General features: G+C 44.2%; 1 protein-coding gene across 16 annotated transcripts in view; it reads left to right on the top strand.

Moving 5' to 3' along the window:
* Positions 1–26,558, top strand: part of EIF4G3 (eukaryotic translation initiation factor 4 gamma 3) — a 140,894-nt gene that overhangs the window by 74,647 nt on the left and 39,689 nt on the right. For 9 of the 16 annotated variants that reach the window (XM_075773372.1, XM_075773373.1, XM_075773362.1 and 6 more), the window contains 6 exons: positions 4,390–4,569; positions 5,138–5,252; positions 8,498–8,598; positions 10,753–10,875; positions 16,110–16,218; positions 21,611–22,462. In XM_075773372.1, the coding sequence (XP_075629487.1) occupies positions 4,390–4,569; positions 5,138–5,252; positions 8,498–8,598; positions 10,753–10,875; positions 16,110–16,218; positions 21,611–22,462 (1,480 nt within the window). Of the gene's footprint in view, positions 1–3,531; positions 3,553–4,389; positions 4,570–5,137; positions 5,253–8,497; positions 8,599–10,752; positions 10,876–16,109; positions 16,219–21,610; positions 22,463–26,558 lie in introns of all 16 variants that reach the window. The other 7 variants (XM_075773376.1, XM_075773368.1, XM_075773367.1 and 4 more) reach the window with 3 other exon arrangements.

Here is a 26,558-nt window from a genome sequence, read left to right as displayed (position 1 = left end):
CACTGGGGAAGCGAGATGTGGACCTCCGGGCTTTCTGCTGCAGCTCCTGCTTCTGGCACCAGATCTTTCCATCTCAGGGCTGCAGCTCCTCGGCCAGGCCATGGTGCCTGTGTTGAAGTTCGAAAGCTCAGATGTAACGCGCCAACTTCCACCTGCAAGCAGACGTGGTTCCTGCTGTGCTGCCTGTGCAGACATCTCCTCCTCCCTCTTCCAGGTCAGGGCCAGGTGATCCCACCAGCCTTTCTGGTCAGACCAAAGAGACTAAAAATTAGTAACAGGATATAAGAAGCTTGACTGAAGTGGAGAGCTTGGGGGTGCAATTTGATTTGATGGCACTGATGACAACTTGTTGAACTTTACTTTTGTTTCCTTTCTCCACCACCATCTGCAAGGCATTGTGGACCCATTGCAACTGCCAGATCTGATCTAGGGGAAAAAAAAAAAAAGATGGGTGTCTATGCATGATGGGCAAAGCTTAGCATAGATTTGTTTTCAGTGCTCTTACCACAAGTTTATTTTTCGGTGAAGCTTTTAGAGTGCGGAGGGAGTGCTCCGCAGACGTTTCACTGGAAGCGATGGCTTAGAAATACAGAGTAAATAGAAAATCAATTAAAATGCAGTGGTGGTTTATCAGAACAAGGTTGGTACTCTCTTTGATCATTGATTTTTCTGGATGACAGCCTCTTACCTGGCTGGCCTTCAACAGACTTTTGACATGGGGTCACGGGGGAAGAAAATTAAGGAGGAGAAGATGGTGGTTAATAAAAGGATATTGGGACGTGTATATATAAGGAGTGACTGAGAAGGAAATGGCAGTGTAGTGCTGAGAGGGGTGGGCAGGATTTCCTTACTATTAGCAGTGGATTTCCTTACTATTAGTAAGTTATTGCTAATTAGTAGTAGTATTACTCAGGCACAAGTAGCAGGTATGTGTCTGCAGCAAACTTAACGAGCACAAAGCCAGAAACTGGTTAACATGAGGATGCTGCGCAAGGAGGAGCAGTGTGATGAAAGCAAGGTGTAATCAGCGTTGCAAGGTGCAAGCCCTGATTCTTCGGTGCCAAGGAGAGGTTTTTATTCTATAAAGCGGGAGCTCATCAGCTGAAACGAGCTTTGTTTTATTTTCCAGAAAGGCTTCCTTGAGCAAGTAGATGAAGGGCTGCTGAGATTGCCCAGTAGTACAGACTCCGAGATGATCCAAGAAATCCCTCCCTAACAGAGCTGGACAGATGAGGGATAGGACCACAACTCAGGTCCTCACTGGTTGTTGAACGACCATGTAGCAAGTTTCATGCTACTTTGACCATCATCAGACATAGGAGGACTTAATTTTTTTGTAGGAAGTAGTTGAGGAAGGGTTGATGTAACACAGGGTTTCTGTCGGAAGCTTTGCTGTGGCCCAGGGTACCTCCACTCTGGTCCTGAGTGGGTCCTGGATGTTCTCCATGCCAAGTCCTGCACTTATTAGAAGAAATAGAGACAAAATATCTCAGATTTTAATCTCCTGGTGTTCTCCCATGGGAAATCATTAGCATTACTTGAAGATGTTGTCTGTGCAGGCATCTGTTTGACGTCGCAAGGCAAGCTTTTTAGCAAATCAAGTCACAATAGGGAAACATTTCTAAGAATGACTTTGAATATTGCTTTTTTGGCACTTCCAAAGCTTTTGATGGTCCTGTTGCTTGGAATAATGGATCTGCTTTTCTTCTCGCTGTGTCCATCTTCCTTTTAGTAGTGAAATCCTCCTCCTTTATCCTTCATCTCCGCATTTGAGCTACATCTGCAATGGTGTGGGAAGTACAGAATGGTTTTGAGAGGTTGGGTTTTTTAACCTAGAGTTTCCTCATCAGAGATCCTCCTCCTGCTGTAGAAGAGCTTGGCATGGTGGTTAATGCTTGATGGAAGACCAAACCCGTGCAACCCAGCACCGGTTTTGGCGCACCAAGCGTGCTTTCCTCCCTTCTGCTATGGCAGGAGAGCAAGCCGGCTCACGTCTCATGAAATGGAGTTCCTTAGGCACCAGTTGCTAGTGACGGAAATGAAAAGCTACTGTAAGCCAGGAGTTTCTGTCACTCTAAGTTTTTTCTCGGTGGTTTCAGTGATGTTATTAGCAGGTTATGTGGGTGCAGCAGAAGCTTGAGGAGCAGGCTTCACTCCGTTGGACTCCCCCCATCTCAGGGTGAAGGCTTTTCCCTGCTGCCCTGTGGATGTAGTTACTATAGGTAGAGGTCTCGCTGCAGCCTCCAGCCCGTTTTCGCCCTGCGTAAATACAGAGTTGAGGTGGCTGTTGACTTCCCTCCTCTCCTCTGGGGAGACTTCTGCTGTAACCTGCTAACGGGTCAGAAATAGTCATCATTCACTAATGTGCGGTGAAAGAAGAAAGGACTTTTGCACTTTTTGGTGTCTTTGGATGTTGAAAAATTGCACACTCTGGTTACTCTCGCCATAAACTCAGCACGTGCCCTTGTTTCATGCAAGACTCGTGTAGTTCCGTGCCACACAAATTGTACTGACGCGAGAGCACGGCTGCACGTTGCTCTACAGCTTTTCTTTCTGCACTCTGGCTACCAGACTTTCCTCCCCAAACAGTTGCCTTCTCCTAATTCAGGTCACACTGTGCAGTGTGCTGGTGACAATTCTTCATCCGGATTCACAGGGTTGGACGTAAAAGCGTTGCGCTCATCTTAATGATGTCTGGATTTCTGAGGTGGGGAGTCATCCGTGGCTTTCCTGGCAAAATCATTTGGTGTGAGAACAGCGTTGGTGTCATAAAGTCTTCACCAGAATGACCACTTTAAGTTCATTGTCATGTCAAGTGTAGAGGCGTCACAGCTTCCTCCCACCCTACCTCATTCTCCGAATGCCGAGGCAGATAAGCCCAGTTCATTCTTTCATTCCTTGGTGGTTACCACTCTTTACTCACCGCTTACGATGTAGTTACTCACAGACTATTTGCATCGATGCACTTCATCAGTCAGCAGTCTTTGATGTGATGTATGACAACCTAATTATTGTTATTTTTTTGCTTAAGGATTAAATACGTGGCATTTCTTATCCTTCCAGTCTTGGGCCAGAAGTGGAGACCAAATCCATGATTTGAGCAAGGACTTTCTGCTTTATCTGCTATCTCTGCGTCACTGAAAAAGAGCAGAAAGGAAAAATGTTTAATGTTTTAGGAACAGAGTAAACATGAAGTCTTTCTGTAGTTTCGTATTTCCCGCAGTTAATCATGGTTTGGTTTGGGGTTTTTTTTTCCTTTTTTTAAAAAAAAAACTTTTATACTTCCATATAAAACTTTTCTAGACGAGTGTCTGACCCCTGCCTTGGGATTCTGGTGGAAGAATCCTCGGTACCAGTTCAGTGTCTTTTTCTTGCTGTTTCTGTAAGAGATTAGTCCAAGCAGGATAAAAAGATGAATGGAATTGTGTGCAATTAGGGTGCATGTTATATCCTATTCCTTCCTATTGATCTGTAAGCTGTTCCATTGGCTTTCTTTCTGTTTCCTGCTGCTTTCTTGCTTCGTTATTGAAGGGAGGATTCAGACCTATACAGGTAATTTTAACTCCTGGTTCTGCATGGCATAAGTGTCTCTCTCACTTGTATCATTACTCCGTTAGTGAATGCGTTAATGTCTGATGCATATCTTACTGACTTGAGTTTCAAGACTGCAAAGACTCCAGAGCAGAGGCTTCCAGTGCCGTGAATGCTCCATTCTGTGGATGCCGATGCCTTTTTTTTTTTTTCCCCGGCGCGTAAGGGTTGAGAACGGAGCGTGTACCGGTGGGCTGCTTGGTTTCCTGGACCCGGTCCATCTGCGTGGGGCATCACTTCATGCAAACGTGGTAGAAGAGTTTGGTGCCACCCTGAAAGAGGTTGCCACCTTTCTGAAAACGGAGGGCAAGACAAATCGCCCGGCTCACTTTGAGGAAAGGATAGGCACGAGGTGGCTCTGGCCTTTAAAAATCTGTCTTTTTGGCTGTTCTGGAGATATATTGGAACAGTTGCCTTGATCTTTTATTTCCCTAGCATGTTTATAAAGGTGGCTTTTTTGGCAGTCAACCCACCTTATAAAAACTATATTTGACAAAAATCATTTTTCTAACCTTCGCTCTGAAAGCTGAGCTGGATAATTCACTAGATACAAACTGGTAATTCTTGGAGTTTAAAGTTTCTTACCTTTTTCTACCTTGTAAAAATAGAAGGCTGTGGCACGATCTTGCTATGTACAGAGAAATTGTCCTGCAGTTTTCTGAATCCGTGGCAACCCTTTGAAAGTATCATTATAATTCTAATATTGTCATGACATTTCACTTCCCCCCCTCCCCAGAAAGTCTGACCGCTGCTTTGTTTTCTCTCCCCTCTCCTTCCTGTCTCCCTTCCCTGCCCTAGTTTTTTCAGAGGCCGCAGATACAGCCTCCGAGACCTACGATCCAGAACAGCAGCCCTTCCATCCGTCCTGGTGCGCAAACGCCGACTGCGGTGTATCAAACCAACCAACACATCATGATGGTTAATCATCTGCCAATGCCCTACCCAATGCCTCAGGGCCCCCAGTACTGTATACCACAGGTAAAAATATCTTAGCCAGGCACCTGAGGAACTGCAAAGCAACATTTGCTCCGTCTGGATTTTCCCAAGACTTGCCACAGAGTTTGCGGGGGGTGAAATGAAGCTGGTCGTTGCATATTTAGCTTCTGGCCTTTTTCTGCGTGAAGTATTTGTTCTTCTGAGCTTGGAGGCAGAAGGAATAAATTACCTTTCTAGTTTTTGAGGTCTCCCTCAAAAACAGTGTGAGATTAAGCTCTTGGAAAATGTTTAGTGCTATAAATGTATCTAAATTGACTTAATAGCTCTGCAATTACTGCGAAACCTTGGGCCTTATAAAAACACAGTACTACTGAAATCCGGGGAGAGATTCGTTCCTACTTCACCTCTGATGTCCTTGCTGCCTTGTCTTTTAGACAACATAACTTGCCTCTCTGACAGTAACGCTTCTGAATCTGTATTTAATCAGTTTGATAATCAAATCCCCATTGATTTGAGGGGCTCGATTACAAGTTCCCTATGCAACAGCAGGAAGTTGCCCAACTCCTTGTAAACCCATGGTTTGTTTTGTTGTGTTTTTTTTTCCTCCTAGTATCGTCACAGTGGTCCTCCGTATGTCGGGCCCCCGCAGCAGTATCCCGTTCAGCCGCCAGGACCAGGACCCTTTTATCCAGGGCCAGGTCCGGGAGAATTCCCCAATGCCTATGGTAAGTTCTGCTTGGAGATTTCTTAAAAAGTATTTTCTGGGTGTGTTTTTGTGTTGTGAAGCTGAAGATTTATAATAGTGAAATGGATTAGCATTTGTTTGAACTTCAAATAGCTGCTCGATTTGGTTGTGTCACAGCCCTTATTATTCACTCCTGAAAAATTCACAATAACAGAGTATTGTTTGCGTGAGTGCTTAAGGAAAGGCTGCAACTCGCAGAGCTACCCATAATCACATGTGAACAAGAATAGTGGCTATTTGTTATTCCCTGCTCCATCATTATTATTTATTAAGGTATTGTGAATACATCTGGCAGCCCTGGTTTCCATTGAGCTATGCCCCGAATATGTTCACAGCGATACAGCAGTTAACGTTTCTTATCCCTGCGTTGCTTGTTCGACGTTTAGGGAGGGAAAAGAACGAGCCATGGGGTTTGATTCACCGGTCTCCTGCTGTATTCGAGTGAGATGCAGAATTGGGTATCTGACACTCGTGTATTTCACTACTTTTTTTTTTAATTTACTTTCCCTTGCTCATTTATGGGAACATTTGAAAAATCCACCAGGATTATTCTAGTCATGACCCTGTTGTATGCCTTTTTTTAAAGGGTTTTCACCTCTCAATATTAAATTTGAAGTGTTTTATTCAGTCTGATTGCTACCTGCCCACCTGCATTCTGTAATCTGTTGGGGGCAGAGATACTATCAGCTTCCCACGTGGCTTTAGCTGTCGGTATTTCGGAGCGTTAGAAGTGAATGATTACCTTCTAGGCTGAACAATGACAACCCTGTTCCGATGGCAGAATTGCGTGTTTGTTCTCCGCAAATACAGATTGAAGGGGAGAAAAGCACCAGTTGCTTCCCTACTTATCTCTTCTCCCTCCCCGCCCCTTCTTTTCTTTTCTTTTCTTTTATTTATTTGGTGTATATAGAGCTAATGGGACCGCTTTGAAAGGTTGCCGTGAAGCCTTCAAACCTGGTTATGCGATTTTTGAACAAAAGGAGAGCGAGCAATTATAAGGCAGCTAGTTCCTGTTCTTTATCCTAGAAAAAATAAAGTGAAGAAATATTGCTCTTTAAGTCTGATCCACTAAATGAGGAAGTTACCCAGTATTCCTCATTTTTTCTGCCGTTACAGGTCTGCTTTCTTACTTTCTGCTCGCTTAGTGCTGTTTGTTTGTCTTCGCTTCCGTAATTTGGAAAAGATTCCCTTCTGGTTCCTTTCCGCTCCTGAAAGCGCCTGGTTTCTTCCACAGAGGCTTGTAATCTTTCAATCCCGGCTTGTTTTTAGGCTGCTGCATCTGCGGAACATCGGTGGGTGAAGCTGGAGCCCTCCGTCACACAGAGCCTTTTCCAAGCGGAGAAGGTTTAGCCAAGGAAGAGGGATTGCGGATTTGCCCGTGTTCCTCCACCTTTCCCTCCTGTTGCTCTCTCACTATTTATATAGGGCCTGAAAATGTTCAGTCTCTCACCAGGTGCTGCTCAGGGTGTTGGGAGACAACTAAATTCACAATACAGGTGTGGGTAACGCTGCTGGCAGTGGCCTGTCCCTTCAATCCCTGGACTTTGTAGCGATTGTGGCTGCTGGACATCAAAATCTTCTCAGTGTGGTAGGCTGTGAAGGAGACGATAAAGGAAAATACTGCAGAAGACAGAACTCGTGGAGACGGACAGTGCATATTTTTTTAAACTGTCTCAGTTTTGCCATTTATCGTTCTCTTTTGTATCAGCGAGTTTCCCTGCTACGTTGGGAAAGACCTTGAACTGATGAATGGAAAGGAGGGAGAATGAAACTTGAGTGCCGCTGAACTGGAAAGGATCAAAAGGCCGGGTGCAGAGCAAAGAGCGTTGCACTGAAAATGCGCTTGGTTTGTTACCACAGAAGCTATATTTCTTTCCAGAAGTTACGCTTGCTTTTTGGGATTTGCTTTTTTTAAAGTATTTTTCCTAAAGGAAGAGTCCTTCCTTGAGTTCCGCTGTAGCTCGTGCTCTGACAGGGATCTATCTGATTAGCTGTGGTTTCTAGGAAACTAGAAATCAAGGTAATTAACAGATTGCAGGGCTCCCAGGCTGGCTCCTGTTCTCCAAATTCACGTTTGTACACCTGGCCAGCTTGGCCAAAGCAGGAGTCAGAAGATCTTGAGGCTTCGTCGCTGTTTTTAAGGAGAGAGGCAGGGGGGGTTCTCTCTTCCCAAGCCATGGGGATGCTGACAGAGACTTTTGTACCCTGAGGCCAGATCTAAAATTCAGAACAAAAAGTTTATTGAGCCGGTTAGGCCACCTTCATTGCAGCGTCCAAGAGGGAAGGAATGGGGTGGGCCGAGCTTTTAGCAGCCTGCTGCCGGTGCGATGCAGTGCTCTCCACTGCCAGCTGCCTGCCCGCTGTTTCAGCAGAGAAAAGTTCTTGATCCGAGTACGCAGACAGGGAACCTGCTCCCAGCTTTTGCTCTCCAGCTCTCGGTTTGAGGAATGAATCCTCTGAAGTTGCAAATCAGACAGTGCTGGGCTGGCTTCATTTCCTTTCTTGGATTACACCGTTTGCTTGAGATAGCAATAACCTCCCGTTTTGGTTACAGGCACACAATAAAGGTTTTCATTCCCATTTAAAGGTTAGTTCTGTCAAAGAATAAATCAGATTGTTCCAGATGCAAGTGCAAGCAGACAGTCCATCTGTATCCATGCTTAAAGACACCAAAAAAAGCAGCACCACCTTACAGATTCACCATATACCTGATCACAGAGAGGACAGTTCTACCCTGCCACCTGTATTGATGTCTGGCACGTCTTTTAAGCACTCAGTCATTTTGAGCCAATCTTATTCCATAAAGAAAACCATAATGAAACTCTCTTGGATATTATGAATGTAATCAACAATGTGGTGTAATTTTGCAATAATAACCGTGGTCGTGCTTTTTTTTGTGTGTGTTGCGGCATGAGAAGAACATTGCTTGTAATTAAATTTTCTGGCTGTGCTTCAAAATAGGTTGCAGTTGACCTTGCAAATTCTTTGTAATGGTTTGACTGAATTTCTCTACAAAAGCAAAAAAAAAAAATCCCAACAGCAAAGCCACCTGTTAGCCAAAGTAGTCCAAGTACGAGCCAAACACAAAACTGTTGAACAGCTGAACATTTTGGTTTTTGAAGGGAGCGAGGAATAGGTGGCTGGTTTTACCTCTCGCACTTGGTTTTGTTTCATTAGCAAATGAACGGAATTTTTCACTCTCGTTTCTGCCTTGTCCTTTCCCAGGAACACCTTTCTACCCAAGTCAGCCGGTGTATCAGTCAGCACCCATCATAGTGCCTACGCAGCAGCAGCAGCCTCCACCAGCTAAGAGAGAGAAAAAAACGGTGAGTGATCGTCATTGATCGATGCTAAGAATTGTCCCGGTTGTAAGGGAGAAGCAAACTACTAACAATCTTAATTTAAAACTGAGCTTTATCTTCACAGAGAGGCTAACTCTTACCTTTCACACCTAAGCGTAATTAAACATCGCACCATGCTGCAATGGTGTCATCTTTTCAGTTTTCTCTGGGGACTTTCTGCTCCGAGTTTGTGGCATCTCAGCCAGTCAAAAAGGAAAATATTTTTGCTGGGTTTGTGATGAACGTAAATGAAAGCGGGTTCGTCTCCCCAAGCCTGGGATCCTCAGCTGCCCGTGCTGCTGCTTAGAGTTTTAGCAAAGAGCAGGTGGGAATGAACAAACTCAGATCTCTTTGGGACAATGTTGGGAATTGGTTCAAATTGCCAAAAAATTGTTTAATATTATTCCTTGGAAAACGTAGAAAACCAGTAAATTGTGAACGTATTTTCAGGCTTGAAAGAGCCTGAATGCATGACATTATGAAGGTGGTTAGAGGTTTGGAGACCACGTTTCCTCTCTTCCTAATTCACTGGTGAGAATTTGAGACAGACAGATGAATGGAATTTAAACGCGTTTGCAGGTGGATGACGGCAGGGAAAAGTAAAGGCACACCAGGTGAATGTGACGTTTGAACAGAAGAAGTTAGGGGTGGACTTGAACTTGTGAATGAATAATTTCTAAACGATTGAAAAGGAAATTGCTTTACATCACTGTCTTTGTTAGAGTGGCTGGAAAACATTGAAAGAACTGTTTCCTGGGGGGGTGGGGCAGGGGGAAAGATGGGATTTGTACATGTCTCAAAATGCAGAATATTTGTATCTTTTGATTTTTGAAGATGATTTGAGATGACACTTGGTTTGGGAAACTGGAAGAGCCGAACAATGTGTTTGCTGGGCTTGCAAGAAAGGCCTTTTCTGTGGCTGCTGTCAGCAAAGGCTGATGCAACTCTTCTCCTGTCTCTTCACCATCCTCTTCAGTCCCAAGGAGTCTCTTTTCAGCATCCAAAACACGCCACAGCCAGACCATTGATGCTGTTTGAAATGCAGAGATGTTCCGAAACACCCAACTGTGGTTAAGAAAGTTCTGTGCCAACCAAGGGAAGTTCTTTGAAGCAGAAAAGCAAAAGGTTCTTTAAATGCCCAAGATGCTTTTCTCTGGATATGCTATTTCAGTTTGCTAATCTGTGTCGCAAGTGAAGAAATGAAATTAAAGAAGAATTAAACGTATATACGTACGCACATCTGTGTGCACCATTAGTTGAGTTTTTGAGTACTACAAGCTTTCAGACAGGGAAGGCATGTTTTAATGCCATTGACTACTTGGCAGGAGGAGGAGAGGGTAGGAATTCATGCCAACTCTTCTTAAGTCCTTGTTGCTGTGGTTAATTAAACGTTTTAGCAGAAAAACTCCCATCAAAACCGAGAGAAGACCACATCTTGTTCACATCTGAAGCACCATCTGTATATTCGTCTTCGTAACCCAACGAGTCAAGAAGACATCATCCCACGACACTGAAGCTGATAAATTGCAAACCCTCCTGCAGCTAACGACTTTATATGTTGCTGATTGAAAAAAGCACGGTGGTTTCCAGTGAGACCCCTTGCCCTCAGAAGGATTATGTCTCTGGGTTTGCTTCCGGTTGTGCACAACAGAGACTTCTGCGTGCACAGAAGGGAGTGAGTTCAGCCAGGAGTTTTTGGGAAGGTGGACAGACAAATGATAGCACCGTCTTCGTGTCTATGGAAATCTTTGATTTTTTTATTTTTTTTTTCTTTCCTCTTGCACTTTCCACTAACCGCCAAGCTTAGTTCTATAGCTAAACGGTATGCTAAATTTTCTGAGTTGCAGTAAACTTAGTTTCCAGAAGTAGAGACCATATTCTGAATTGCAGGGTCATGCGCTGGGGTGCACGTGTTAGATCTAAACTGGTTGATGAGCGTTTTGATTAAATTAGGTTTTAAGATTAAGGGGAAAAAACCCCACATCCTGGCATTCCTGCAGAGAGCATCAGCTCAACCCAGAGCATCTCCCGCTGAGTGTAATGGAATCATGTCCTGTCCGTGCTCTCCTCTCCATAAACCCCAAGGACAGCATGTAATGGGAAGACTTGTTTGAATTATTTCTTTGTTCAATCCCATAGATCCGAATCCGGGATCCAAACCAGGGAGGCAAAGATATAACAGAAGAAATAATGTCTGGAGGGGGCAGCAGGAACCCAACGCCTCCCATCGTGAGACCCACTTCCACACCTACTCCCCCTCAGGTAACAAAGCGGCCGCGTAGCCTTCCCCCAGTGACGTTCTGCTTTTGCTTTGCTGTCAGTTAGAGCCAGTTCCTTCATCTTCCATCTGCACCACCCATCACCTCAGTCACCTGGATGGTCCTAAATTGTTAACATTCGTCAAGGATTTATTTATTACTATTTTTCCCCCCTCCAAGTTTGGTCATTTTTACCAGCCTTGTAAAACGTGGAGCTGTGGCGCTGCTGCGAGTTCCCCATCCCTGGGTTTGCATCAGCGGTGGATTTTAGAGCTTGTAAAGACTTCTAGCGTTAAAGGAGAAGCCAATAGATTTGTGAGAAACATGATGTTTCTGTTAGTCATGTGTACCTGAGGAAAGTCCATATCATGCATGTGATTGATTATATATGTATATCTCTTCAGTTGCATCACTGTCCATACTAATGTCTTTCTGCCTTAGTAGTGTTGTTTGAGTAACCAGAATTGATTGTAGCTCAGGAATTTTATCACAGAACTGTGGTAATCTATCACAGATTTGGTCTCTGTGTGTTCAACCTTAAAAATGCATTTTTCTGATGTAGGAAAAAGCATAAATATCTCAAACCAACGTTTTCCATAGCTCATAAACTTCTTCCTGTCACACACCTTTGACTTTGGCCCCTTCTGAGTCTCTGTATCCTGCTTCACCTGACAAGCCCACGTGTAATATCTGGAAATTAAACTGATTATTGGAGATCCAGGTCTGTTCTAGTCCTTTTTGATCCAGGCCCAAGTCCACCATGACATGAACTGCTGGGGCTGCGTTACCCGATTAGAAAACAATTTCTACCCTCTGGCCGCTCTTCCCCACCTGCAGCAGGAAGGGGTGATGTCTCCTTGATCTCTCCATAGCATCAGAGATGGAGGAAGAGGAGTGTGGAAGCTGCTGCCCTCTTCCCAGCTGCCGGCTTGGTGTAGCCGCCGCTTGCTTTGTCCATCACCTTAGTTCTCCCTCTCTTTTGGGAGAGATGGTGCCAAGCCACGGGCTGTGGAACTGAAAAGTTGTTGAACTTTTTGATGGTGGACTTTAGGTCAGAGCCTGGCTGAGGCTGGAGTGCAATTTCTTCTTCTTCCAAGTTCCTCCCTGTTTAACGTCACCAGTTTTTGCTAGCTTTTAGATGAAACGGCCTTTTCTGAGCTGAAACCTTACTTTTCCCTCCACGTCTGGGTAGTTTTTCTGCTGACTGTCCTGTGCTGTGGCAAAGTACAAGCTTGCCTTGGGACACTCATTGCACTGGAGCGGGAGAGTGAGGTTCTGGCTGAGCCAGTAAAAGCGTAACTGGGATCACCGAGATGAAATAAGAGCCTGGCCAGCAGATCTCCCTCCGTTGAGACCAGCGGGATAGTTACGGATTTTGGCCATTCCCTTGATTCAGTTGAATCTTCTTGTTGTGTGAAGGCATCATCGTGAGCTTTGGGTCACTCGCTTTCTCCTTCTGCGTGGTCTCCATCGTGGGCATGCAGCAGCAAGGCGCCATGCTCCAGCAACTCCCGTGATTTTGCAACAAGGTCTGCAATACTTGACTGGAAAAAGCTATTTTTTTTGCCAGAGAGCGGTTTGATGATTTGCGACTACAGCTGGATGGGGAGAGAGCTGAGAACTGGTCACGTATAGAATCAACTAAACTTCTTTCCGAGCGTTTTCCGTAAGAGAAGATACTAATGATGTAAAACATTTGAGATCTTCTTCCCATTACTTCATGCTGAATGACTTTCCCCCTTAGGAGCGGGGAAGAGTTGCGAACAGCCGGGATTTCAGATTGTGTTTGTGCATGGTGCAGCTAATCCAGGCACTTACCGGATCACTTCTGCATTCTGAAATCTATTTTAAGATACTACAATTAAGTCAAACAGGACGAAATAAATGTTTTTTCAAGAGGAGGTTAATAAGCATGAATTTTTATCAGCCGTAATTTATATGCAGAGCACAGCGGTGATGTCCAATCATCTCCTCTAAGGTATGCAAATACTTCATTGTTTAATATCCAGCCTTCGTTTTGATTAGGTACTTGGAACCACTTTTGTTAATCAGAGAAGAGCTCTGAAATAGAGCTCACCAGAAAAAGTTCATTAGTGAAGCATAACTGAAAAATTAAGCCCACTTAAGCCAGGAAATTCAAAGTTATTGTCCCAACAGCATCTCTAATTCATTTCTTTTAGCAAGTGTAGTATCTTGAATGAAACTGGAGGATGCCTTAATAACTAAGCTCAGCCGCTGAATTCCACTAGCGGTGGATGCTATCATTTTAAACAGTCTAAGAATCAGTAAACTTTAAATATTCAGCCATAACTTTGAAAGGGCTAGGGCTTTTTTATGTTCCCTTTCCTCAGCTGATAGAAGCTGTGAACAGTCAGCGTGGGCTTCACGTGAAAAATACCTGCCTATTGCAACGGTTATGGGCAGCTCCTGGAATTAAGAGTGAGATTTCATCTGGCTGAACACTCAAAATGTCAACGTGCAATCTCCAGGCTTGACGAAGCGTCATTTAATCCAAAGTGACCCCCAGTCCGATGATATTTTAGGAGTATGTTAAATTCTAGCAACGTTTCTTCTATATTGACGGCCAGTATCTGATTCTGTAATCTCATTAGTTAAATGACGCAAGCACAGAGGGAGGAACTTGCTCAAGAAGTGCGTGGAAGCTGTTGCTGTAGGCCAGTCCCTGCTCCAAATTCTACATTTGAAAAAGAAGCCATTTAATAATAATCATGGGTTTCACCCTTTTCATTTTTTTTCTTTAGATTTGGATTATTTTTTTAACTGACTCAAAACCCAAAAGTTTGATAACACCAGCCCAACGCACCCTCTCCTCTCAGTAGATGAAGTGCTTAACAGCAAAAAAAAAAAAAATAATCTTTGAATTGTCCAAAAGATGAGCATCGCTGCCAAGACTCAAGCTGCGTGATTTTTAGCTCTTCCTGTGCTTTTTGTATCTCCTGTTTTGTAGTCACCGTCACTGACCAAAAAGCGTTTCAGGTGGAGTCTTCCCAGCACCTCCGCAGTGGTTGCTTAATTGCTAAAGTGCTTTTTAAGTTCCTGCCTAAGAGAAGCTGGCACTAAGCGGTGATATTATTTATACGTTTCTAGCAGGATTCTATTTTTCACACTATATTTTTTGCCGGGAATATAAATAAAGCCCAGGACTGCGTATGGAATCTGGCTACGGTATTTAGAAGATTTTCCTGGCGAACCTCTTCCAAGTATCAATGAGTTTGTCACGCTTGGTGTTTGCTCGGCTACGGTAGGATAGAATAACTCCAAGCGACTCTTTTAGCATCGTAAATCGTGAGAGCAATTTTAAATGGTTTTTTTTTTTCCTAGAAGGTCTCTAAATGCTCCATTTTGAAGCTGCGTGCCTGCAATACTGCTTTGCAATCTTATTCCCACAAAATAAATGAGTATTTTCCAAATTTCTTAAGAAAACACATTTACTGACCCAGGGAGTTTCTAGGCTTACAGGTTTCTTCTCCACTAGGCTCATTTGGTTCCTGTAATTCTCCTTTTCCCCCCCCTGCTGCTTTTGTCCATAAATTTTTTCATAAAATGAAAGGAATGATCCGCTGAGGGCGAGGGGAAGGCTTTCTGGAAACCTGCCTGTTTGTAAAACTCTGTTTTCTTTGGCTTCCTTCGGATTTGGCTGGAGGTAGGGATGCAATCCTTCATCCGTAGTCCAGCCGATCTCATCGGGCTCATTCCTGGAAGAGGAGCAATCCCAAATATCAGCCCTTCACCCTGCTTGTTTATATTTTTATTTTTCCGCATGGGCTTTTTGCACAGTCCTCCTTTACCTTTCTGTTGCCTGGAATGGTGAAAAATAGCATATTGAAGATAATTTACTGTTTATTCTGCACTGTTCAACTGCAATAGATGAAAAAGCTGGAAATGGGAGAGTCCCAGGAAGAGGAGCAGATTGCCAGAGTTTCTTTTTTTAGGGAATTAAGTTTTACATGGATTTCTGATAGCCTGTCCAAAAGAAGGAATTGGACATCCATGTCTTGGGCACTCTGCTTTATTTTGATTGTTTAAAAATCCCTTTTCCTGTAGATCTTCCGAGAAGTCTGCATGGACAAATGGCTGGATAAGAGCAGCCACCCGCAGAAAGCTGCGTGGCTTTCCACTTTAGGTTATTAAATAAAATTTAGCCCCATTTTCTTCTTTGCGCAATCCCTGACGGGTGTTTAAGGGGATTTTGCAAATGTGAGTAGCTGATTTGCCCCATCTATGTTCACCGTAACGTACACAAGTGCTTCACCTCTAAGTTTGAGCTAAGTTTGGCGTAGTTACATAGTCTTACACAAGGTTTTCCTTAAATTCTGAGATAAAATCCAGGGGACTATGTTTGTCTCTGTCGAACCTCCATGAACACAAGTGAAGCGTTTGTCCCAGTAATGGTGGGGACGTAATTAAAATACGCGGTCTCTGCGACAGCTCGTGGCTTTTTCAGTCTCGTAGTATTGGGTTTTATATATAGAAGATCTTGAGCTCACTCTGTGCCGATTGGGAACCAGCTCTTTCTTTAGATTGATGCACAATTGGTTTTATTCTTGTGATACCCAGCAGGTACCACCCGTAAGTCTGTTTGTAGAAGGCATGGGATGGGTTTTTTTTGTTACACCTCTGTGGTTGTATGAATCTAGATTATTTTCCTGCTGCGCTAGCAAGTTACTATGTGTGTGTGCATAGATACGTGTATACACTAGTCATACAGACATGCACACATTATCGATCTAGAAATAAATCTGTAGAAAAATAAATAAATACATGTTGAAATATCGAAGGCGTTGGAAATAACTGAGCAGTTGTGAAAGGAGTCGAGGCCAGAAAACAAACTGAACTTGCAGAGAGGGCCAGAGGTCCTGGAGTATATCCGACTTTTGGGGGACTACACGGAGGAGCGTTCCCACTGCTCTTGGAGGGAGCGTTCGGAGGATGAATGTGTTAATAACTGTGCTGTGCTGTCTCTTTCTTGCTGTTGGTAACAGTAATCGTCTCTCTTTCCCCTTTCCCTGCTGCCTTCTCCTCCCTCCCTTTCCCATGTACTTTTTGACTTTATTCAATCGGTCTGTGTATCTTTTCTCACTTTATTTTCCCTGCCTTTTGTTTTTCTTTTCTATCCCACCCCACTCCCCTCTCCCCACTTGTTTTGCTTGTGCTCCATGTTGCTAGTTTTTACGTTCGCACGCTCATTATCACCCTTTTTTGTACTTCAAATCCCAGCAGCCCTCCAGCCAGGTCCCCGAGCACAGCCCTGCGGTCTATGGGACTGTGGAGAGCACCCATCTCGCCGCCAGCACCCCTGTCACTGCGACTAGCAACCCGAAGCAAGGTTTGTTGATGGATATTTCCTTCCTGATTATTTTCAGTCTTTTTTTTTTCCTCTCTTTTTTTTCCCCTCCTTTCTTCTTTTAATTTGAATATTTTTGGCGTGGAGACAAGCAGTTAGCAGAAATAGGAGGGGAGGGACTTCTTTTCCTCCAGTGGAACATTCTAACAATGTGTTGCTAAGGGAATTAATTGAAATTTGCCAACGTGAAACTGCTTAAAAATTATTATATTCAAGCTTAGATGTCCTAATCATTGGTTCAGAGCACCTAGAAGTGTGAACCTTCTCTCACCATCCTTGAGAAACAGGCGCGTTGTCAGTAAAATGCTCTTAGCCAGAGAGGCTTTATATCATTTGGACAATTAGCCGTAGCGATGGCATGGAACCAGGGCATCGTACGGCTCCTCCAGAGCTGCTCACCTATCCTGTCCTACAGGGCACGGAGATTTTAATTAGGAAAAAAAAACCAAACCATTAGCGTGCAAAGTGTCTCATAATAAATATTGCTGACTTCAGTAAAAATGGCACAGATGGAAAAAGTTTCTTAAGGTGATTACATTTCCTTCTCATATCTGAGAATATACATTTGAAGGGAGATTTTTTTTTTTTTTTTTTAAAGTGTTTAAAGAAAGGGTGTCCCGGGAGGGAGGATGGAGTGTGCCAAGTCTCTTCCCACACTGAAATTCCATAGCCACCTAAAAGCCATTAAAAAGCTGTAGTTAACGATGTGTATACTGCCGTCGTGTTAACGGACTTGGTGTTGGAATACAGAGTTGACACCGCCGTTTGCTTCCCGGTTATTCACTGCATTGCAGCGTTTTTGGTTTCTGCTTAGTGTGACGTGTACGTGAAAGTCGAGAAGCGGGATCTTTCACTCCCGAGTGCATCCTGTCGACTTTCAGCCTGCTGAGATGGTTTTTTTCAGAGTATTTGCTAAAGAAGAACTAAGCCCCAGAGAAGCACAGCTCTAGAAAAGAGGAAAAGAAGCTGCCTCTGATGCTTCAGAGGTCACAGATCCAAATAGCAGCATGATCACTGTTTAAGAGTAAAGGGAAGTATCCCTGAATCTAATTCATATCAGATTCTGAAATTCACTGAAAATGTAGCTCTTTTACAGCCATAGCATAGACTTCAGGGGTTTCCCTCTGTGAAAACTGTTCCACGGATACATCTCTAGACTGGTGCGATGTCTAGAAATGGTTGAAAAGGGACTTTTTGGAGATTATCTGGTCCTATCTCCCGCTTGAAGTGGGACTATGGCTTTGTGTAGATGTCTCTGTCACCTGAAAAAGGTGTGGGTAGGTCTAACGTACATCAAATCGTCCGTGACTGCTGGCCAAACACAGCTCACGGGCTCGCTGCTGTGCGAGCGAGTCTTCCTCCCCTTCTCTCTCTGCCTTTAACTTAATCCCTTTGTAGGCAACTGTAAGTAAACTGGAAGTAAGTGGTCTTTATTCAGTTAGTTACACAGGTCTGACTGTGCTGGTTTAGGTATAAATCAGGGCTTGAACTGGGATTTAACACTGATGAGCTTTCCTGTCTTTATCTCCGTTCCATCCCAGAAAGATTCAAACATTTGTTCCAGTCCAAAAATTGCTAACAAGCACATTGATGTAAGCATTGTAGAGAAAGAGCGAGCCCTGAAATAACACCATTAGCGTTCGACTGTGGCCTCGGGCTGGGGGAGAGCGGCAGTGGTGTCCGTCACAGGACAGAGCGAGTTAAAGGTGAAGGAAGTTTTTAGACACCATTAAAATTATTTATTTAAACCAAGCTAGTGACGTGGGGGAGCACATCTTTCCAGAAGTACACGCCAAGGTATCAAAATAATTTTTCACTTTGTGCCTGATGTCGGTTTTTTCTTGCTCAAAAATAAAACCAGTCCTAGAGAGGATTGCATGGCTTGCTTAAGCAAGCGTTTATTAAAACCAGTATTATTGCTTCCTTTAAGACCCCTCCGTCGTGTTCATCCCGTGGGTCAGATTCTCCCTTGTGCCCTTCCCCTGTTGCACTCGTTTGCATCAGTTGAAATTTGGTATAAAGCTATCGTTCTAATTTTGTGATATTCAGCGATCATTTTGCAGTTATTTATAGCTGCGCGCAGCACTTGGCCCGGTCGCTGGGTTGGGGATCGGGAACGGAGCACGCGTGCTGTGCCGGCAGACCCGGCCTCTGTTATTTCTCCCTGCGAGTATCCGCAGTCCCTGTTATTTTTGCATTGAAGTCGTTAGCGAGGCTGAATTTGGGATGGCGTTGTGTTTCATATCCTTGGTTTTTTTTCTTTAGAAGACAAGTGTTTGGCATTTGCTGCTCTTAAAGCAGCTTCTGGCGCTTCAGGCTTCAAAATTGAAAATGATTTGGAGCAACGCAGGAATTGCTGCTGTAATACCTTGAAAAGTAGCGTTATTTGGGGGCAAGCAGTTAGCTGTCGTTCCTATAGGTGCCCTTGGTGCGCGTAGGCGAGGGTATGGCTGGAGAATTCAGGTCAAACCGATGGCAGAGCGTGCAGGAACCTGGCCGCGGGCCAGGCTGGTGCAGAAGTTGTAATGGGGTATAATTGTGCATGAAATCAGAGCTGTCCGTGCTTCCTCCGCTTGCCAGGTTCAGTGGGATGTTTGGAGTATTTTTATTATTTTTTTCAAACCTTTTTCCGAATCCTGCAACGTATCAGGCACTGAGAACTTATAACACTGTTTGTGGAAAAATAGATTCATGTCAGATCCTGACAGTTTGGAAAACTTTTCAGCCCCTCCGCTGACACCATGACTCAGTAACGTGTGCTCCAAAAACCGCCTGCGAAACCAGGGTCGGTACTGCCTGGCGAACGTTTGCATTGGGACAAAAGATGGAAAAATGGCAGTAAGCCCAGCGATTATTTTCAGATAAACACCATGAAGCAGAAACCAATTCCCGTATCCAGTAAAATCTTCCCCGTCCAACCGCTCCGGGCAATCTTTTCCACCACGACCACCCAGCGAGCCAGCTCCCTCTCTTGCTTTAATGTCTTTGCGTGGAGGAGATAGCGTCTGTCCTGCTGAGTTTGTAAAAGACTTTCTAATGGAGAGTGGTTTTTGTAAGATTGGTATTTATCTGGAGATTTAAAAAAAACATCTATTGACGGAGCAAGCTTTCCTCCTGAACAGCCTAGCGCTTCCAGTAAATACTTTCTAAATATAATGTAATGAATTTAGGAAAAGGGATCTGATTCAATTGGGATGAATTGTGTCAGGTTTTGTTTTCCCTTCCCAACTGTATGTTGTTTCACGTGACCCTTTCTGTAAGAGTTGGCGGGGATGAATGTTCCTTTGCCAGGACTTTGAGATTTGTTCTCCGTGATGGTCGGTCAAGTTAATAATTCTCATTAGTCAAATCTGCTCATCCTTCTTCTGAAATCCTCCCTCCTCAAATTACTTTTCTCCTTGAATTTTGCGCACGCAGCCTGTATCGGTGGCTATTTATTGGCCAAGTAAGGTGGTGTTTGAAGAGAGTGTGTTCAAACCACTGGTTTTAATATGCAGTTATATATTTTTGCTGTGGTGTTTACCTCTTGGAATGTTTTTATGTTTTTCTAGATGCTTCAAATGCCTTTTTTTTTTTTTTCTTTTGAACACTCTCGTTTGACTAAAGGGAGAGAATATCCAGGCAGTTGTTTATAGCGAGCTGTAAATGTCAAGAATGCTCCATGAGTTGTCTGCAAAGGATGTTCCAGAAATCGGAGGTGATGCATTTTCTTTTCTAAACGAGTTCCCAGGTCCTTTTTTTCTTCCATGGAGCCTTCAGAATCAAAATCAGCTGTTGGGATACTTTCTCCTATCTTTTTTTTTCCTCGTTTGTCATCCTCATCCAAAGCTGTCTCCCTACGTGCCTCATTAAGTTGATAAACTACTGCTTTGGCTGCGGTCCTCACCGTAAAGCTGCTGGGGCTGTCGACAGCTGGAAGCAAAGCTCTCCATTGCTCCAGCTATTCTTAAAGATGGGACTCGAGACCCCCAGCAGTTTCGGATGGGTTCTCCTTCCAGAACCCTTTCCCTTCAGCCTGTCTGTTGCATAAGCCCCGAATGGAAAGCCAGCAGAGCTGGGAAAGACCAAAACCTGCATTTTGATGATTTGGGGTGGTTCTAGCCTTTGATTTCCTAGTCTGAACAGGGCGGTTTGTGCCTCTGGATTTTCCAGAATTGTTATTTGCTGTGGTGGCAGCGTCCCGAAGGATTTCCCTGTTCCATTAGTGCTCAGAAATCCTGGGGGCATTTTGCGTTGACCGAGCAGAGCAGAGCTCCCTCCTTGCGGATGGATAAAGCTGACCTCGTAACCGTGATTAGGAACTGGACCGTTGAGTGATACCTGTCTCATCCGTCTTGCAGAGGCATATCCCTCAGCAGGATCTTGCAGTCTACGTCTTGTCTTCAAATCGGAGGTGGGAGAGGGTCTTTTAGGATCTTGGCTCATCTTCTGTTCAAAAGAAGTGGGAGTAAGTGTGGTAAATGGAGTTGCAGCAGACCTTGGGGAGCTGTGTGGTGGTGGTGGCAGGGGAGGCATGGCAAAGTCTGTTGCTAATCACAAGATAAGTACGGAGACTTCTCCGCACACAATATTTTGGGGTTTCATTTGATACATGTGCATATTTCGATGTGCTTTTCCCAGCCGGCTCGATACCCTTTGCCCACAAGCATCAAGAGGGAACGATGGTGTTCTTTGGTGGCGGCTGCGCCTCAATCCCTTTTTTTGGGGGGTTTGCTTTTTTTGGGAAAAGTTGTCTTTGTTGAAATTCAGAGCGGAAAAAAAAAAGGGGGGGGGGGATTGTATCCTTTGGTCTGATAGGTGATGGAGTTAAGAAATAACAAGTGGAAAAATAAACTAGATGCATGTTGCGCGTTAGTAATGGCACGACACGTGGCAGATGTAAATGGATGGCTCGTCATCAGTCATGGAGGAGTTTTCCTGTTTTACAGAGAGGAGGAATGGAGGCAAAGAGCACCTGCAGGTTCAGCCCCAGGCTCCTTTGAGGCAGGATCTAGCTAAAGCATATTTTTGTCTTCTGTAATTTCTGTCAAGAAAAATTCTATTTTCAGCAGCAGTTTCTGCAAAAAATCCACATTTTATAACATACTTATGCGCCTTTTCTGTAAAGGACTGCCGTTTGCCGCAAAGCCTACGTGCAGAAAAACAGAAGCAGGGGTTACATTTTCAGATTTGCCAGCTGCAGGTTGTCTGGACTTTTCCTTTAGATGTCAAGGTTTAGCTTCAGGTGCCTCTGGTGTCTTTCTCGGAGCTTCTTGAGTAGCGGGTAGGGTACAGGCAAGGGGAACCCAGGGAAGGAGCCACAGTGAAGGAAAATGGAGTTGATTTGCTGTTTATAACATTGCCTTTTTTTTTTTTTTTTTTTCCCCCCCCCCAGAAGAGAAGCCAAAACCAGAGCCAGTATTAAAACCACCCTCTCCAGTCCTCAGACCAGAACCTACTGGGGAGAAAAAAGATCAAGCTGGCCAAACGACCGAGGCCACCTCAGTGGAAACCCCACCAGAACTTCCTCTTGCTCCATCACCAACCCCGGCTGCTCCCGTCGCAGTTGTTTCTGCTGCTGCTGTTGTCGCCGTTTCTAGTAAATCCACGTTCGCGGCTGACTCGGAGGAGAAATGTGAACTGGCTTCCCCAAAAGAGGAGGCAACGCCTATATCTAACGCCGCGCCCTGCACGGAGACATCGGACCCTTCACCAGCGGAAGAGGCTGATGCCGAGTTGTGCAAGGAGCCTAGTAGTGTAGCATCTAGTGATATTCCAGTGACTGCTAGTACTAATCTAATTAATGAAATGAACGGAGTTAGTGAAAAAGTAACTGCCGCAGAGAGCATCGTAGATGTAGCCCAGGCGGAAGTTGCGCCGTTGACTGTTGAGTTGGAGACACCAGAAGCACCTCCAGCAGAAGTGGAAAGCGTGCCATCTTCCAGTGCTCTTCACGCTGCTCCCTCTCCTCCTCCCACCCCACCTCCCACCCCGCCACCTCCTTCTCCTCCAATTTCCGTTGCTGCTGCTGCTGCTGTTCCCACTACAACTCCCTCTCCACCTCCTCTTCCGTCTCTTAGTACCCTCTCTGTTGTTCAGGGAGATTTAGAAGGAGAGGAGAGCGCGAGAACTATTCTTAACGAAGAGGTAAAAGATACTGAAAAGAAGGAAGAGACGGAAGCAGATGGGCAACTGGAGGAGAGCACGGAGGCTCAGAGTTTAAACTTGAGCAAGAGCCCTGTCCCAGGTAAGCGTTGGGCACCGTGGTTGCGTGCGGAAAACCGGAGGATGAAGGAAAAAGGGGTCTTTGGGGTTCTATCGGATGTTTCCGTTTCTATCTGCCAAAAAAATAAATCTGGTTGTGTTGCGTGGCCGTTGTTGTTTGCAGGGACGAAAAAACCCCCACCTCATAGTTGTTCATAAACAAGGTAGCCGACTCAGATGTGCGTCCCAGGGCTGGCTGGGTTCATGCTATCTGCCAGCGTTCTGCTTTCCAGGTGATACAGGGTAACGGGGGAATTCAAAGGATGCTGCTCTTGTTCTCTCTGGGACGACTGCTTGGTTTGAGAACGTGTTGCTCTGGATTTATCAGCCTGCCTCTAAACCAGATTAACGTTCTGACCTTGAAGCCCCCTGGGCGAACCTTCTGAGCCAGCGGTTTCTGGAAAAAACAGTGGGGTGGGGTGTTGGGGTTTTTTTTTTCCAACTATAAAAAAAAGTGTCATGCTGTTACCAGATGTGGGTAAATGAAACGGACCATTAAAACTCTTCCAAACTACTGAAGCGCCGAGTGTCACCCACCTCAATCTGCCCAGCCTTAATTAACGAGGCATCTGGTTTTCCTCTGCAAAAGTAACACGTAAGCGAAATTCCCCCCTTCTCGCTCGGCTTGGCTCTTCTCTTTTCGCTGGTCTTGAAATTTTCAGAAAACAAGGTGCTTTAGTTCGGGAGGCGTAAGGACTTGTTACAACTTACTAAATATTGAAATTTCTGTAGCTGCCTTTTAAAATCCAGGCTATTTCTCCGAGTATTGATGTCTGCCTTTGGTTTGTGTCCCATCACATCGCTGATTTAGCGTTTAACAGATTCATACAGACTGCCGTCTTTTTATTTCCTGTATTTTCTATAGAAAACTGCTTTTTTTTCAGGACTTCCTGGAAATGAAACTGTGGAAAAGAAGTTCAATCAATCAATTACTTGTATTTAGCGGCCAGAGGGAGTATAATGGTGGCTATTATGCGTGCCTAGCAGTGTTAAAGCATTTAAATGTGTCCCATCTTTCACACTGTTTTGCAGTCCTTTCGCAGTTGTTGAGGTGGTTCATTTAAATACCCTTTGAATTTGATGAAGTTTGGACAAGAAACAAAAGGGAAGGAGTAGATTGTGGTTTGGTTTTGTTGGGGTTTTTTTAAAGTACCATTTAAAATAAGGTGGGTTTCTTAGTTTATTCTTTCCTAAGCGAGCGGTAGATGTGTAACGGCATCGGTAGCATCCAGGGTTACGCTCTGCGATGGGTTAAATGAAATGAAAAGCTGAGATTGGCCTTGTTCCATATTTGTGTAATGCTACGCTAGGTCAATATGCTGGATCTTAAATAAAATCCAATATCTAGAGAAGATCAGAACGATCCCTTCACTCTACCAGCCACAGGGTTGTGGGTTTTTTCCTGTTAATCTTTTTCTATTTTTATTTTACTCGGGTCATTTCACTGCTCTGGCACTTGTTGTTCTTCCAATCTGAGCTACTTCATAACACAAATTAATTTCCTTACAAAGTAGAGAAATGGGACTCTGTAAGTAAGGCTGTACGCAGCCAGGTTCCAGCTTGCAATATTATTGCTAGCTTTGTAATGTCCTGTAGTTGAAATTAAAAAAAAAATGACGTACAGCGTTTTGGGCTTTTAATTATGCAGAAGATTAATTTTAATGCTCTAATGTCATTAGGCTAGACAGCACACATTAGCCAATACTTTGGCTTTGGCAACAGAGAAACAAATATTTCTCAAGTCACGTAAAAGATCACTTGAAACTCTGATTACTATTAAAAGCTCAGTACTTCAAGGAAAGCAAAATAAAGCAAAATACTCTCCAAGTGAGTTTTTTGTACTTTACTCCTTCTTTAATGCAGTATAAATGTATTGCATTTCTCTGCCAACCTCTGTTTTTTCTGAGCAATAATTTTCCAATTCTTCCTGGGAGAGGGGAAGAGAGATGTAAATAACGTCATCTGAAGGTGACTGCTAATTCAGGCGTCCGTCTGGGCTGAACGAGGAATTACGTGTCTCTGCCATACGCTGGGAACTGCAGATGCTGAACTTCAGGAGCAAGGAGGAAGGGCTGTATTATTCTTTTTTTTTTCTTTCTTTTTTTTCTTGGACTAAAGGCCAAGGTTTTTTTTAATGATCTCTGGAGATAGGATAGAAATTGGGATAAGGGAAACGTCTCAACCACGTGGTGGTAAGCGTGAGCTCTGTGACTTTTAACAAGATTTTCTTTGGGGTTTTCAGCAGAGGTGTGTACTTCTTACAGAGCAGTTTGGCCACAAGTCACAGCACTTTATTCCCTTAACAGTAGCTGATCTGATTTGACCGGGACACTACTCAGACCCAAGACCTCTAAGAATAATCTCATCGCTGCAGCGCTTACTCCCGAGCGTCCTTTTCATAGTTATAACCTGGCCAGCCTAAAAATCTGAGGTTTCTGCAGGAGACGTTAATCCACCTCCTCCCTGATGTGGCTCGGCCGTACTGTTGCAGAATATACCACCTCTGTATAGAAAAACAGATGTGTTTGGGCTGTGGAGGCTTTCAAACATCTTTATTATCCAGCAGTTCATTGTTTGGTTTTTTTTTACAGCCCAAGAAAGTGAATTTTTCAGTGTTCGCAGGAACAGACTGGAGTTGAGCAGAGCTGACCCTTTTGGGATCCAGGGGAACCCTAACTTGTTCTTTTTTGCTCTAGTAGGTTTCCACGGGATTTCCAAGGGCAGAGGATGTCTACAGCAGCACCTCTGGTGTATTCTTCTTATTTTGCAGAAATTGGAGTATACTTGCTTTTCCTTTTTACTTTATGCTGCATTCTATCTACTCTCAATGCCTTAAGTTGTATCAGCCTGCATAATGAAAATAGTAATTGTTGGGGTTCAGTCTCAATATCTGATAGGAGCTGGTTCAGCCATAGCCTGCTTATCAGCTTTATTGGTCCTGCTTATAATCCCCTGCGAAACGGGGAAGATTTGGTGGATTTTGGAGCATTAAACCACTGAGAACTGCTTTTTCTTTTTTTTCTTTTTTTTTTTTTTTTTTTTTAATTTACCCTGCCAGGAGGGTGTTTTACCTGGGTGTGTTGTTTCTTGCTGCTGACTGTTTCTATTCTGAGCCTTCACCAAAACGCGGGGTTAGAGGAGACGCGTTCACCCTGTTGCCAGCGTGGAGGCAGCAGATCCCATTCCTGCCTGCTCAGGAACGATTATCTTGAGGTTTTCAGGATGGGCAGAGCTGTTATCTGCAAAGGGCAAGAGCACGCAGCTTTTAAAATAATTAATTCCTACTCATCTTCATTACAAGAAAAAAAATACAGATATTATCAAGAGAGGAACTCGATTCTCAGCCTGCGATCCTTACTAAAAACATCGCTCTGGTTAAAAGTCATCACCGACACGCAGTTGCTTTTGTTATTAAATTCTGGTTTTTCTCTAGTAGCTTTGCCAGCTGCAGTGAGGGACGAGTGCTTCTCAAGGAACAAACCAGGAAAGATTTTTCTTGGTGGAGTGGAATTTCTGAAGAAGACTTGAAGCCTTTAGGACATGCTCTGAATTCCTGCCTTTGATGTAATCTTTCTATCATGGTTATTACAAGAAGCAAAGAGGAAAATAAGAGGTTGCTGTCTGTCCCAGGCAGGACTCCGAGGAACGTAGGAAGCCAAGAGAGCTTAATGCGCTTTGAATTCAAAGGGCTGTTTCTTGCAGAGCTGATTTATGAGACGTATTTCAATACGAAGTAGCCCAACCGACTGCGAGTCCCTGGGTTTCTTAGCTGTGGAGGCTGTAACGAGCAACTTGGGGCAGTAATTGGAAATAATCTTGGAGAAATATCTCCGGCACCCAAAGCCAGAGAGCCGGAAACATAAATCAGGTATCGCCTTTTTCTTGATTTGCTGGCATAGCCCACTGGAATATATTTTCTTTCCCATGAGCTGTAAGGCAATGGTGAGTCTTCGCTTTGGTTTTTTAATGGTGCGTTGGCTAAAAAATGAAAACAGAAGAGCTGGTATTAATTTATGCTTAGCAGTTGGCACCCACATCAGAGAGGAGATTGCCTTCTCTGTCTCGCTTGGTTGTGGACT

The sequence above is a fragment of the Balearica regulorum genome, chromosome 21 (assembly GCF_011004875.1).
Source record: "Balearica regulorum gibbericeps isolate bBalReg1 chromosome 21, bBalReg1.pri, whole genome shotgun sequence".
Lineage (NCBI taxonomy): Eukaryota > Metazoa > Chordata > Aves > Gruiformes > Gruidae > Balearica > Balearica regulorum.
This window is presented reverse-complemented; position numbering and strand designations above follow the sequence as displayed.